At 32.2% G+C, this 14,942-nt stretch overlaps 3 protein-coding genes across 5 annotated transcripts; 1 reads left to right on the top strand and 2 right to left on the bottom strand.

Moving 5' to 3' along the window:
* Positions 1-1,381: 1,381 nt before the first annotated feature.
* Positions 1,382-2,229, bottom strand: LOC114186122. Its single transcript, XM_028074150.1, has 3 exons — positions 2,095-2,229; positions 1,924-2,012; positions 1,382-1,689 (listed from the first exon to the last, which is right to left on the bottom strand). The coding sequence occupies exons 1-3, from the start codon at positions 2,116-2,118 to the stop codon at positions 1,542-1,544; spliced, it is 261 nt and encodes an 86-aa protein (XP_027929951.1). The 5' UTR covers positions 2,119-2,229; the 3' UTR covers positions 1,382-1,541.
* Positions 2,230-4,858: 2,629 nt separating this feature from the next.
* Positions 4,859-10,359, top strand: LOC114183928 (protein DOWNY MILDEW RESISTANCE 6-like). The gene is made up of 4 exons (XM_028071121.1): positions 4,859-5,061; positions 6,534-6,775; positions 8,980-9,301; positions 9,480-10,359. The coding sequence occupies exons 1-4, from the start codon at positions 4,861-4,863 to the stop codon at positions 9,726-9,728; spliced, it is 1,014 nt and encodes a 337-aa protein (XP_027926922.1). The 5' UTR covers positions 4,859-4,860; the 3' UTR covers positions 9,729-10,359.
* On the bottom strand, positions 9,585-14,196 carry LOC114183926 (receptor-like protein kinase FERONIA). 3 transcript variants are annotated; one of them, XM_028071120.1, is made up of 4 exons: positions 13,344-14,196; positions 12,872-13,262; positions 12,674-12,676; positions 11,750-11,838 (listed from the first exon to the last, which is right to left on the bottom strand). In XM_028071120.1, exons 1-4 carry the CDS (start codon positions 13,972-13,974, stop codon positions 11,775-11,777), a joined length of 1,089 nt encoding a protein of 362 aa, XP_027926921.1. In that variant the 5' UTR covers positions 13,975-14,196; the 3' UTR covers positions 11,750-11,774. The 3 variants fall into 3 exon arrangements, with proteins under 3 accessions (XP_027926920.1, XP_027926919.1, XP_027926921.1); XM_028071119.1 differs by lacking the exons at positions 11,750-11,838; positions 12,674-12,676 and adding an exon at positions 9,585-9,671 and having other exon boundaries at positions 12,826-13,262; positions 13,344-14,195; XM_028071118.1 differs by lacking the exons at positions 11,750-11,838; positions 12,674-12,676 and adding an exon at positions 10,976-11,510 and having other exon boundaries at positions 12,826-13,262; positions 13,344-14,195.
* Positions 14,197-14,942: the final 746 nt, after the last annotated feature.

Genomic DNA, 14,942 nt, shown 5'->3' with positions numbered 1-14,942 from the left:
TTTGAATGATGAGTGTAGATTCAGAAGTTGAGGTTGACTTGGTGCCTCTTTTTGCTCACAATCTTATGGGCTCCCTCTGACCCTGACTCTCTGAATATGTGTCGGTGGATGCTTTTACTATACTGGAATCACTCTTCCCCGATGTGGGAGTATCACATGTCTAGGTTAAAGGTTGGCCCCAACGTATGTGCCTAATCTCAATGCAAATCCTACTTTCCTCATAAATCTACTCCTACAACAAACCCAGTTTCCTTTGTTTTCCAATTTCAGATTTCAAAATCCCAAAAAGCTTTCTACATACAACCAATGAAATGATCAAGCAAAATAGAAAAATGATTCCCCCAGTGAAAGTGATACATTTCACATGCGTTTCAAAGTGCTTTTATTTGTTTATCTGCAATTGGTTTGACACAGATGAGAAGAATTAAAAGAAAGAAAATATTAGATTTGCATGGTGAAATACAACTAAGTTGTTATGGATTTAAGGCACAAAAAGCTTGACCATTGATGTTTGTCTGGATTTAAAAACTGATAAGGTGTGTGTGTCGGGTCATAGGGTAGCCAAATCAGTACCCAGTGCCAGCAAATGGTGTTGGAGTTAAATGGATATGTGTAATTTTTTGGGATTATCTTTTTGTTCTTTGATTACTTTCGCTTTAAATCATTCTTAAGTTGCAACCCATTATTCATACAGCAAAACATGGGAGGAGCATAACTGTGTGTGTATCTTGTGCTATCATTGAATAGCATCCAAAGAATCATAATGCATAAACAAAGAGGATTCTGGATATTTTCAATTGGCTTCTTCACATGTACTTTCATGCCTTCTTCCTTAGTTGCTTCTCATGCACGTGCCTCTTTATATCAATCCATTTCATTACTCCTTTCTTTTTTCTTTCTTTTAAAAAAAATATTAATATGCAATTACCATTTATTTAATTCCATTCTATTCAATGTTAAAAGAATGAACAATAAAAGTCTACGGCAGCTGAGCCCAAGTTCAAGTTTAGCACTGGGTTATTTGGGCTTTTACAAATGGGCTTAAACATAGCTCTTTCTTTTTGCACCCCTTTTCTATCCTTTCCTCCAACTTTAATTTTTCTTCATGAAATTATTATTAGAGTATTTTTGACTCAGTTCTATCCAGAAAACATCTCAGTCATATACTATATCTAATGATCGATAAAATATGGTCAACTTATTTCATGATTGGTTATTGAGAGCATAGAATCTGGTCAACTTATAATGACGATTATAGTTCTATAATATGGTTAATATTCTGGAGATTCTTCCATTCACCAAGTGCTGGTAATATTGATTAATCTCAATGCTGATTAATCTATGTAAACATAGACTAACGATTCTAAGGAAAACGATTCAATGAAGTAAAATAATTATACATCGATTATTACTGATGAAAACATATAAATACTCATCACTGGACGATAAAATAATGAAAGATCACTAGAGACAATTAAGAAAGAACAACAGTGGTTTATTTATAAACAAAAATTCCAAAAGTGATAAAGTTGATTTTTGTTTCATTTATCCTGGCTGAAGAAGTGGTTAATGGTTGGCATAATCTCTGGTGGTCGAGTACGAAGAAACTTCCTCAGACTATGCTCAGCATATTTCTCTCCCTCTTCTCTGTTATCCAACACTGCCATGCTGCGTCGAGTTTTATTAATCCTGCACCAATTTTCCAACCAAAATTAATCACCAAAATCTGCACTCACTTCATTATCACATCATTTCATTCAAATAATAATTTGATTAGAAAACGGTCAAACTACAAAGATTCTTTACAGTGGGAGTATGTTTGTAAAATATTGGTAGCTAGAGTTTGTCCTTAAAAAAGACGTTGACTATGAATTTCATGTGAAAATTAAGCTCTTAACTAAAATCAATTTGAATAAGCTTTACCTAACATCAGGGTTTTGCAGCACATTTCTTGTTAGTTGGAAGACACACATGGTGGTGACAAAGGTCATTGCAGCCAATAGAGGGTAAACCTAAAAAAGATATACAAGAAAGTGAGAAAGGCACATAATTAAAGATTAGATTTAATTAAATTATGCATGGTATAGTACGTACCTCTGGTTTCATCCAGCGCCCCATTAATTCGAAAAATGTTCCTCTCTCGTGAACCTTAAAGATGTTTTGTTACTGTGACAAAGAACAATGGTGGTTTTAATCTAAATGTGTGTGTGCCATGTGTATAAATAGTAGTTGTTAATGCAGAACTTGGAGGGCTAGTTTGAAGAGTTGGCATGCAAGTGTTGCATATACAGTGGGCTGTGTGGAAACATAAAATATTTGACTTTTGGAGAAAACTAGGGGCTGGCCTCATGTTTTTCTGGTTTTTTTAAGGTAAGAATTTGCGAAGAATGACCAAAATAATAGGCAATAGGGTAATTCAGTTATTCACGACAGCTTCAGCCAGAGATAAAGAGATGACGATGACGCGGAAAATTAATATCACACTATCTTGTTTGAAGGGACGAGGAATTGACCTGCTTGGTCAGACTCTTATCTTCCTTTGTTTGGTATCTTTCTACATTTTTCTCAACTATTAAATTCTTAACTATTTTCTACCCCTGCTTTAATTAATACATTCAATTAATGAATTACTTATCTTAATTAACATTTAGTATGGATTATGTTAAATTTTAATTAATTGTGAACGTATAAATAAATACATAAGAGCTTTTGTTAACTGGTTTGCTTATATCTGACCATATTTGTGATCATAATATCTTAAATACCATTTTTAATTTTATATATATAAAATATGAATGATTTGAATAGTCATACTTTAAATATTGAATGATTATATAATTTTCATACTTTTTTTTTAATTTGTGATAATGTTTAAATCTAAAAAAAAAGTAGAAAAGGATTTTTTTATTATAATTTGTTTACTGAGTTAGTTGATTATCTCATAGCTTTAAAAAGATTTAGTTTTTTTTATAATTATTTTAGTGTTTCAATAATAGCGAATTTTCTTTATTGCAATTTTTTTATAAAATAATTATTAAAAATAATAATATAGTTAATTACTTTTAAAATATTATATTTAAATGATTAGAAATAAGGGTGAATATAATACGATAAAAAAATTGGATGAATTAACTCTTTTTATTCTTAATAAATGAATTAATTTTTTTAACCTTTTCATTTCCAATAAGAATTTTTTTATATATATATGGTTACTTATTTAAATCACTTTGTTTCACTTTTCAATTCACTGTCTAAACAATCTAAACAATCCGGGACAAATAAAATAGAATAAAAAAATAATTTGGTATAATTTGAAATTGTAACAAACAAAGAAAAAGGAGAGATGTTCAAGCGATATTTTCTTAAATAAGTTCAAATACAATTTTATAATATACAAGTAAAGTACAAGTTAATTTTGTAAAATCGAATTAAATTTAAAGTTCACTTATAATATTTCTTTATACTTAAATGACTTAAATTTAGGAAGGATTTATCACTTTTAAGATCAACATAAAATGTTTTATAATGTAACATATGTAATTCTACTATTAATTGTCGAAAAATATATTTTCAATTCTAATACCTAAACTTTAAAATTTAAAACTCTTTTTATATCATATAAGTTTCAATTTTTAGTATTTTTTATGAAATCCATACTCATATGTATTACATACAATTTAATAATAATGAATGTATGTTATGATGGTTGCTACAGTGATGAAAGAAACGAAGCTAAAACATTTTAAACATCAAAACAGTGTGTTTTGTGGCAACCAAAGAAAGTGTGGTTGCGCATGGTTCAAGGATGTGCTTATTATCATGTCCATATCATGTTACAATATCACCAAACATTTGAGAAACTACTTGTGACTTCCTTTGGTTTTGGCATAATTGAGTTGAGTTCAAGAGAGTGACACACCAAAACATATGCTCCCCATTTTATCTTACCTCAAGAGAAGTAAAATTATATTTAAAAATTAATATAAGATGATCGAAGAATCACACAATTCACATTATCATAAGAGGAACCTTTTATGGTGATAATTCAACCCACATATATAACAAATATTTATTATTACAACTGAATAATGCAATTTGATACCAAATTAATTAGTATAGTTCATTTTAGGTAGGAAAAAATGTCAAAAACTATTTTACATTATATATATATTGCTTCCCGAAACACCATTTTTAATGATAAAAATACTTCAATTAATATAGTTTAATATTGTATTGATCATATGTAACTTCGTATTTTAGGTAGAAGGAAATATTACTCTTTACTTTTTTTATAGATAGTGAGATAAGAGCATCAAAATATCACACAAATAGGTAAAAGATTACAAAAATGAACTCTATAACTTATGTTATACAGTAATGTATGTTTATTTGATTATTTCTATTATATATTGTAAAGTAATATTTACTTTTATTTATTTCTAAACACGGGAAGATATCAAGGGAAAAATAAAGAAAATATAACAATCAACATTTAAAAAATATAAAAAAAATTAAAATGAAAAAAAATTAACAATTTAAATTATTTTATAATTCTATTAACATAAAAAAATATTTTATCATATCAATTGTTAAATCATTAAAAAAATCATTTATTTCTTTTTATTTTCGTCCCATTCAAACAATTAAACTTTTTATGCTATTCTTTTTCATTTCACTTCTTTCCCACTCCTTTCCATCCAAATAAAACTCAAACTTAAAGTTGAAATTGACCACAAAAGTTTATTGTTTTCTTTCTACCTATAAACTTGTGTAATCATCATTTAGCATTTTTCTGCTATTATATATATATATATAGCTCCTAAGAGCATCTCTGTGCCACTCATGCTGTCATAACATATCATGGCTCAGAAGCTGGTGTCTAGCTGGTATAATCTTCATTCTGCGGTGCCATCATCATATGTGCAACCACCAGAAACAAGACCTGATAATGCTGTTTTTGCCTCTGGAAAGTTAGTTCCAGTTATTGATCTTGAAGGACATGATCGACCTGATATCATAAGGAATATCTTAAAGTCCTCTCAGGATTATGGCTTTTTCCAGGTCCATATATTCTTTATTCACCAATATCCTTCACTTCACTGTCTTCTTTCATCACACGTGTTTGCCATGTATGAAATCATGGATATTGGTTGCACACACGTGGCTTTAGAGTTGGAATCTCCCATCTCTTGCAAAATGTACATACCAATTAGAAATTACATGTCATGCATGTATCTTTGGTGTTGTGTGATATAACTCGGTGTTTTTTTTTTTTTAACTTGCAGATAAATTTGTCTCCGTTATTACGAAAATGAACAAATTTATAAAAAATTATGAAAATGAAAAGATTGTGCAGTTCCATACATCTTTTAAAAGAAAAATCATGCACCCCTCTCAAGTTTTCTTTGAATCGGTGGTCCAATAATCAAATTAGAAAATCGTGTTGGTGTGACACATTTTTAAATCAAAGTCGTGTTGGGGTTATATGATTTCAAGCTGAAATCGTGCAGGGATTAACGATTCCTATTTTTGTAATTGATTACGGAATTTATTTAAAAGGAAAAAAGTGTGAAGGACAACGTTTTATTTATTAGAAAATGTGTATGGGTGTGCCATTTTCTTGTAGTGAATGACACATATGTACTATTAGTTAAGTTATACAGGTCCTAACCTTATATCAGACCGTTAAACTAGGCGTAAGGCTTCCGGATAACCGTCCACTACAAGGATCCATAATGAAATAGATCAACCAAATCTGGATAAACAAAAAAAATGTTCATACTTGTTTTTGGGTTTATCCGGATTTGGTTAATCCATTTCGTTATGGATCCTTGTAGTGGATGGTTGTCCGGAAGCCTCACGCCAAGTTTAAGGGTCTGGTATAAGGTTAGGACCTGTATAGCTTAATCAATAGTACATATATGTCATTCACGTACAACAAATGAAGTTACTGGATGACTTTTGAAAGGGAAAATGGGAGTGCAACTAGAAATAGTAGAAAATGGCACACCCCCACACGTTTTCTAATAAAGAAAATGTTGCCCCTCACTCTTTTCCCTTTGAATTTGTGTACCCCTTAATCAATTTCGTAATCGATTGCAAACACTTTGTAATCAATTACAATAGAAATCGTTAACCCCTTGCACGATTTTAGCTTGAAATCGTATAATTTGATTTAAAAATGTGACACCTACACGATTTCTTATTTTGACTATTTGTCCACCAAATCCAAAGAAAAACGTGAGAGGGGTGTACAATTTATCTTTTAGAAAACGTGTGGGAGCTGCACGATTTACTTATTTTTGTAATTTTTTAAAAGTTTGTCCATTTTCGTAATAACGGAGACAAATTTGTCTAGAAGTGAAAAAAAAAACCTAACTTGGTGTGTCCTAAACTATTTCTTATGTGAAACAATACACCGTTTACACCATTTTGTAGTCTTGTTGGAAATCTCACATATGGATTAGAGATAAAGTCCATGTTTTCACGTGTATGTATATTTGGTTAATCTGAAACGGTGAAAAACAAAGTAGGTTATCAACCATGGAGTTTCAAAGGATATAGTTGATGCTACACTGAATATTTTCAAAGAATTCCATGCGATGCCTGAGGATGTGAAGATAAAGGAAAGCTCTAAGGATCCAAATGGAAGGTGCAAGCTCTACACAAGTAGTGGAAGAGCCACCAAAGATGTTGTTAAGTATTGGAAAGACTCATTATCACACCCTATGGGAGAATTCATGGAGTATTGGCCAGATAAACCACTTGGATATCGGTAAATTAATTTATTTTTGCTTTGTTTCTTCTTCTTGTTTTTCACTTAAACGTTCACGTTTCATCCTTAAACTTTTCAATTTATCATTTTAGTCAATGGTAGCTGATGTGCTGGCTAGACTTATAATACTGATTTTCCTACATGTGGATTTCTTAATGACAAAAATGATAGTCTCGCATGGTCGTGTTATTTTTATACATATGTAAATCACCTGATATGTTGAAAAGAATGAATAAGAGTGAGATTACAGATGATTCAACTCACAAACAATAACTGTCATAATTACTATAATCTGTTAATATTAATCAAAATGAGTTGACCCGTATTTTATGTTCTATACAGTGTTTAAGCTACGTAAGTTTACGATGTAATTTTTAGGTTTAAATTTTGTCCTTAATTTTAGTAAACAAATTTTAAAACCTTTAATGGATATGTCAATTTCTGTCCCCCCATTGTATTTTTTGGTAAATAATTGGTGTCAACTGGATTGAACAACTCGTTTTATTACCTTGGATACTGCAACAAAGAAGTACAATAATGTTCTACAAAATCATATAATATCACAACATATATATATATATATATATATAATAAATTCAAGATAAATTAATATTAGAATAATTTTAAAAAATGCATATTAAATTATTTTTTATCAATAAAGTACAATAGACATTTGTTTAAGTTCGTATTCATTAAAATTCGAATCTCGTATAAATTAGTATTTAAAAAGGAAAAAATTCTCAAATCAATAACTTTTTGACTTTATCGTTATAAAAAATCACGTAAAGTCATTTGATGACTATTTTCTATTCGTTCACTGTGATTGTTGATTCACCATCTAGTAAAATGTGATAAAAGGTAAAGAACACACCTTAACTTGATTTAATTGATTCCATGATAGATAAGGAGAATCTTTTCAACTCATTCACATTGACATCAAGGTTGATAACACTTTCTAATGATTTAAATATGACATCATGTTGGTCAACTTCATCTTCATTCAAACCAATTACTTATATTTTATATTCTATTACATTTTATTGTATATATATATATATATATATATATATATATATATATATATATATATATATATATATATATATATATATATATAGTGGATGAATCAAATAAAATAACAAGTTTCTCAATATCTCTTATATATATTATATATCTTATATCTCTCATATTTTCACCATCTTTGAAAATTTCAAACACCCACAATATTTCATATCCGTAATATTCCATATTATAATATGACTCTTAAAATTTTATAAGTTCGCATCTCAATTAAATCCGAATCAAACTCTCAATATAAAAATGCGAATTTAAACAAATGTTTACTGTATATATACTTATATGGGAGCACTTGGAGCATTCCAACCTTTATACAAAAGATATTTACATTGTTTCCTGCTTTAAGTCTCTATAAACATAATTAAAACCTCTATATTTGATATAAAATATTCCTATCATATACCCATCTATTCTATTCTTGATACATATATGGAAACCGAGGATGAGAATACAAAATATTGAATCAAATTAGGGGTTAAGTTTTCATCACCCTATCTTCTATTAAGTGGCTTTGTTTTACATGCAATGCTCATATTATTGCAGCAAAGAAAAAGACGAAAGTATGAGAATATAGATTTTTTAATTTTATCCATGTCCAGGGTCTAGAGTCCTGATATGTGCGATGCATAGTATTTCTTCTGCATCAACTCTCTCATTTCTAAATATAATACCATTTCTTTGATTCCATATACCATACAATCGCTATCCGCATTCCCTTCAAGATCATGTTCCCTTCCTGACTTAATTTCATTAGGTAGAATTGTTGAAATGTATTCTTACCTTATTATGGTATACATTATTGACTCCTACCCAAATATTACACGTATTCCATATTGTACTAGTTATCTTACACTAAAAAAAAAGTGACTAGTTGTTCCACCAAGTTTTTCCCACACATAACACATAGATCATTTCCCAAATCACAATTAGATTTTCTTTAGTGACCACTCTATTTGGTATTACTTTCCAAACAAAGTGTTGTGAAGATGGTAGTACCTTCACACTCCATAATGTTACAAACAAAACAATATCTTTCCCACTATAAATTGTTAATTGTATATTGTTATAAATTACTGCTTGTATTATGTTGCAGTTGTTTGAGGTGACTTTGAGTTGTGAACTTTCAGTGAAGTTGTAGGGAAATACACGGAAGAACTGAGAAAAGTGGGAGTTAAGATCTTGGAGCTGTTTAGTGAAGGATTAGGACTTAACACAGAATATTTGTGTGGAGGACTTAGTGAAGACCCTGTAGTGTTGTCTCACTACTACCCTCCTTGTCCTCAACCAGGTTTAACCTTAGGAACATCCATTCACAAGGACCCTAACCTTATTACCATTCTGCTTCAACAAGTAGGGATCACTGCACTTCAAGTCTTCAAAGATGGGGAATGGATTGCCGTTGACCCCATTCCCAATGCCTTTGTGGTAAACATTGGGATTGTGTTACAGGTAATTTTTTTTCTTAATATATTACAATACATAGATCTATGACAAAGAATTATATTACAATACTGTCTTAATACATAGATTCATACAAAGAATTATATTACAATCCTGTCTCAATACATTGATTCATACAATAGTTTCTGCATGACAAAGTTTAACTTTCTATGATTTCCATACATAGATCATTAGCAATGGAAGACTCGTTGCTGCTAAACACCGGGTTATCACAAATTCAAGCAGTGGGAGACACAGCGTTGCTTATTTCGTTAACCCAACAAAAGAATCCCTTGTAGAACCTGCTAAGTCTCTCATAAGTCCAACTTCTCCTCCAGTGTTTAGATCTATGACATTTGGAGAGATGACTACAAACTTTCTGACCAAAGGCATTCAATTTGAAGAAGAATTGCGCACAGTAAATTTCCAAAAATAATGGAAAAGTAATGCAAAACTTAAAGGCTCATTTTCAAACGACTATACAAAGTTATATCGCACTTGAAAAAATAAAGTTTATGTTTGCAATGTCCAAGCTTGTGAATGTAGTGAACATATATTACACTTCAATGGTTTGTAGCCTATTTGTATTTTCAATCCTTCGTACTCTTAAGATTGAGAAACCCTTCTGCAATGAAGTCAAAATTTTCTGTTTCTCTATTAGTCTTCTGGATAATGATGACCACATAAGTAATGTGAAATCAACTGAGCAAGAGATTGGATTGTGTGAAATATAAAGTTTCTTGCTGTTAATTGCACTCATGTCATAATTGAGGAAAGGTTAGAGAATTAGCTATTTTTTCTTTTGGCTATAATAAGAAGGCCATTTGTGGTGTTACAAGCAACGAAAAACTGATGTAAAACAGTAAGGAGAATATACAGAATCTCATCAAAAGGATCAATCAAAAGCAAGCTACCAAATCCCACAAGTAAATAACAGAAAAATCTCACAGATGTTAATCCTGCTGATGGAATGAGAGAGCATGCTCAAGTTCCACCTCTACTTCACCCAGTTTTGGGTGAATAATGGTAATGAACAATAAGGTAGAATCATTATCAGCATTGGTATCTGTTATGACTTTGGCAAGTGTACCAAATCGCGCAAGTAGTAACCGGTAAGACCGGGATATCGTTTCCCAAGAGACTCGTGTATACTAAATAATTGTGTAATTAGTGACTAATTTAAACTAATGAATAAATTCATGATTTGGGTTTTTATATGCAAGAAAGTAAATATTTCATAAACAATTAAAATTGAACTTGATATTTGAAGACTCTAGAAAATAGTAAAGGCTAGAAATGCAATGGATTGATATTGTTGGAGTTAGACTTCACCTACTTCACTCTCATGTATATTAAGCAATAAAACTCTTCTCCATTAATTACTAATGTCAACTCAAACTCTAATTCCTTAATTGAATGAGCCTAGGTTTCCTTATTTAGAATCAATTCCTTGAATCCCTAAATAAACAAACCCGCTTTACAAATTAGGGTTTAAGACAACTAATGGGTCAAGTTCCATTCCTAGATACAAGTTCCATTAGGTATCTTGTTCCAATTCAAGGTTTCAAGAGATATTTTCCAATACCTAATGACCCAAATATCATGCAATGAATGGGTAAAACAAAGCAAGCTTTAAATGCACAAACAAAGATACTAGAAATCAATGGAAGAAGCATATATATATTCAACCCATTCGAAAATACATAAGAGTTCAGTGGCTACATCTAACCCCAACAAAAATGGGTTTAGCTCTCCATTGTCATGGAGAGCTCAAGCTTACAAAATGGAAATGGAAGAGGAAGGAGACACAAAGAGGAAGATGGAGTTGTTCCCACAAGTCCTAGCAGACCTCCAAGCGCTCCAAGACGTGTTGTTCGAGCTCCCAAGTGTCCAAGATCCTTTTTCCCTCGCGAAGACAGAAGAAAAAGAGCCAACTTGCCACATCAGCGAACACTGGCGCCTGGCGGAAGGGTCTCACCGCCAGGCGGTATCGAGCAAACAAGGGGCAAAACTGGCAGCTACCGCCTGGCGGTATCCAGTTACCGCCAGGCGGTTCGTAACAGGGGCGCCTGGCTGGCGCTTGGTTGGCGCTTGACTGGCGGTCTGTTCCGCCTGGCGCTTGCTTCGTGTCGCCAGGCACTTCCTGTTGGCATTTTTCTTCTTCTCCTTGCTATTCCGGGTCACTCATTAATCTGGATTTTTGGACAAAGCTTCCCATCTACAAAAAGGACACAAAAAATGGGGATTAGTGGTATATTTAGATAAATGTAACCCAAAATGTATTTATTTACAAAAGTAAGGTAAAATTGAGGATTAAGTAGGTTAAAAGCTTTGGAAGAGATGATTTTGCTAATGAAATATAGCTTGGATAATGGTAAAAATTAACATTATCAGTATCTGTGATATCTGCTTAATCATGCTCAAGTTCCAACTCTACTTCACCCTAGTTGTTTTAACCTCTACTTCCCTTAAATTTTCACAGCTAAGCTAATTTGGGTGCTTCCAAGGTGTTAGGATTAAGGTTGGGATTTTCTTCCAAGGTAAGACTGATAATTTTTAATTACATCATTTTATCTGTTAAAAAAAATAAAAATTGAAGACGAGTGTTTAAGTAATGGTCACATCTTTTAAGATGTATACTACTGGGACATGTTAGTAATTGACTTTTATGTTGGTAATATAGTTGTTAAATTTCACTCATGATTTTTGAAATTGAAAAATATCAGCTGCAATTAGCTTTGGTTCCACCAAATGCCTGAAAATAGATCAAACATGTGAGAATCAATGCACAAAATCAATTTGAGCTAGTTTTTTTTTTTCAATGAATAAAGACTCTGGTTTGACATGTACATACAAGTTGCTACTTATTTATTTCGTTGGCATGTAATTTGAGAGATCCATTTTGTGAAATCAACAGAGTAAGTGTTTGGATTGTGTGGAAAACAAATTCTCTGACACTCAACCGAAGTTTCTTACTGTAAATTTTCATTTGTCTTCCCTTTTGCTTCACTACTCCACTATTGTGATAACAAAGGACAAGTTAGAGAATTAAGAAGAGGAGTTCTATAATTTTGCTATAATAAGTTGGCCATTTTTGTTTTGTTACAAGCAATGCAGAAACTGAAATAAAATAATAATGGGCAAATACAGATACTCATCAAAATACCAAGTCTTGGAAATAAAGAATAGAGAAATCTAACTCAGCACTTCTGACATTCCTGCAGTTCTCGATTAATGAGATATTATATATTATTAACGTGGATTTAGTCTCTGTCTTAGTCACTTTCTACTTCTGCTTTTCCTAATTTAATACTTAACGTTTTTGTATTTTTTGTAATGGAAGGCTACAAGATGTATAACGTGGACTTATATATAAAATACATCCTCATACATTGTCGTTAAGAATTTTGGAAGTGTAGCAAAATTACATATAGCCTGAAAGCATGTATCAGAACAGAAGCCACACTAGTATCTAAATGATAAACTAATTTCAGCTTACTGTAACTGTTATTCTTTTTAATAAAAACACTAACCTTAATTTCGGTGATCTAGTCACTTAATTTCTTCAGTATCACATACTGTTTCACTCCCAGGGGAATAATGGTTTTGGACAATAAAGTATAATCACAGTTGGAGTTTGTGATATCTGCTTGTTCCTGCATCGATAGAGCATGCTCAAGTTGCACCTCTACTTCACCGATTGCAGGTCGCTCATCTGGTTCATACTTCAAGCAATTTACCATGACATCTACAAAGACTTGCCAATAATCTGGTGCAATCTTTCCTTTGATAATCGGATCAATTTTCTCCTCAATAGGATTCTCCAGAAATTCTTTTTCAGCCAGGGTTATTAAATAAAACCTCCCCCTGCACACAACTTCGAGTAGAACCAAACCAAATGAGAAAACATCCCATTTAGCTGTGATGGTACTATCCATGACAAACTGCGTAGCCATGACACCCCAAGTACCTATGAGAAAAAATATTAGCTCAGTTTGACCCAAAAAAATTCATTGCAGTGAGTAAGGTCATACAACAGAACAAAAATTACCCATAACATGCTCTACATTGATTTGCTTCTGCTTTGACATAAAACGTGATCCCTGCACGCTAACACCGAAACCAGCGAGTTTTGGCTCCATGTGGTCATCCAAAAGGATGGTATTAGGACCCAGGATACAGTGAAAGATCGAACGTTTCGCTCCGGTGTGAAGGTAGTGTAGTCCACGTGCTACTCCTATGCATATTTGTAGCCTCTTCTTCCATGAGAGTTCACCATGTTGTAGGTGTTCATTTAGAGATCCATTGGACATGTACTCGTATACAAGAATCTTCTCCTTTTCGTGGTTGCAGAATCCTATAAGAGACACACATCTGGGGTGGCGAAGCTGGCATAACAATTCTATTTCGTTGTTAAACGCTTCGCATCCTTGATTGTTAAATCGCTTTATTGCGACCGTGTAATCAGAAGCACCATTATGCTGTAGATAGCCTTTATATACTTCACTGAATATTCCACTCCCTATTACTCTGTTTAGATCGAAGTTATTGGTGGCTTTCCTTAGATCGGCGAGAGAAAATTGATGGCACAGCTCTTCTATCACCGTTGGAAACTGTCTCTGAGCTGAATTTGTATTCGTTGTGTGCTTCCAACAACTCCTACCCAAACAATTGAGAAACATAGTTCCAATTTGTGACACCTGCTTGCTTTAGTTCTCACTAGTCACTTACCATTGATAGACATTGAACTATGCTACTCCTCAATCGTTTGGCTTGAGAAGCATATTAGGGTTGGGTTGCAATCTTGCCAAAACGAGATCCCCTAAAGTTTTTAACAAGGCTGCGTTTATTTCTTACTAACCATTCATTTCAGAGATTGTTTGGCCAGCATATTAAAGTCTGACTTAGTCAAAATGAGAAAAAGCGGTTGGGGAAGTTCAAAGATTTTATTTTCTGGAAATGTTTAAAGAGAAATTCATACAATATGGTCGTAGATAAGGTTAGGTAGATTAACGGACTCCAATAGTGGCAAGGGAAAAATTAAAGGTATCAGTCAGAATACTATTTCTAGTAAGAAAAAAAAATTTAACACACTTTTACACTTTATTTAATACTTTATTTTTCCCTTTTTCATTATAAAAAGTATGTCAAAAAAGTGTATGTGTGTGCTACTCTTCTGGTAAATGCTACAAAATTAGTTGGTTCTATTACACATATACAGATTGTTGACAACCTTGTTGCTTGCAATGCAAGTATTGAAGAAACTTTTCAGTGCTGTTAAGATCCTTGTTATGTAGTTTAACAAATTTTTGCCGTAATTATTTTCATACTTCACCTCAGCTTCAACTTGTGCTTCTTTTTTGTTAGTAGCGACTTTCAACACCTGTTAACTGGTTTTCTGTCTCTACTTCTATTTAAATATCCTGTCAACGATTATAACTTGTCTATTAGTTATGTTTTTTGAGACATAATTCACTTTTCCCAGGAAGCTGAGTCCAAAATCTGGCAGCTTCTATTCTAATTGAAATTTCTAAAGGAGTGGAAAGACATATAGTTTCGTTTACTTATGAATCATTTAGTGAAACTAAACCTCGCGGGTAACCAGCTATTTTGTGGCCCAGATAATGCATAGTGATTTCAATTGGTTTCA

Source organism: Vigna unguiculata, chromosome 5, assembly GCF_004118075.2.
Source record: "Vigna unguiculata cultivar IT97K-499-35 chromosome 5, ASM411807v1, whole genome shotgun sequence".
Classification (NCBI taxonomy): Eukaryota; Viridiplantae; Streptophyta; class Magnoliopsida; order Fabales; family Fabaceae; genus Vigna; species Vigna unguiculata.
This window is presented reverse-complemented; position numbering and strand designations above follow the sequence as displayed.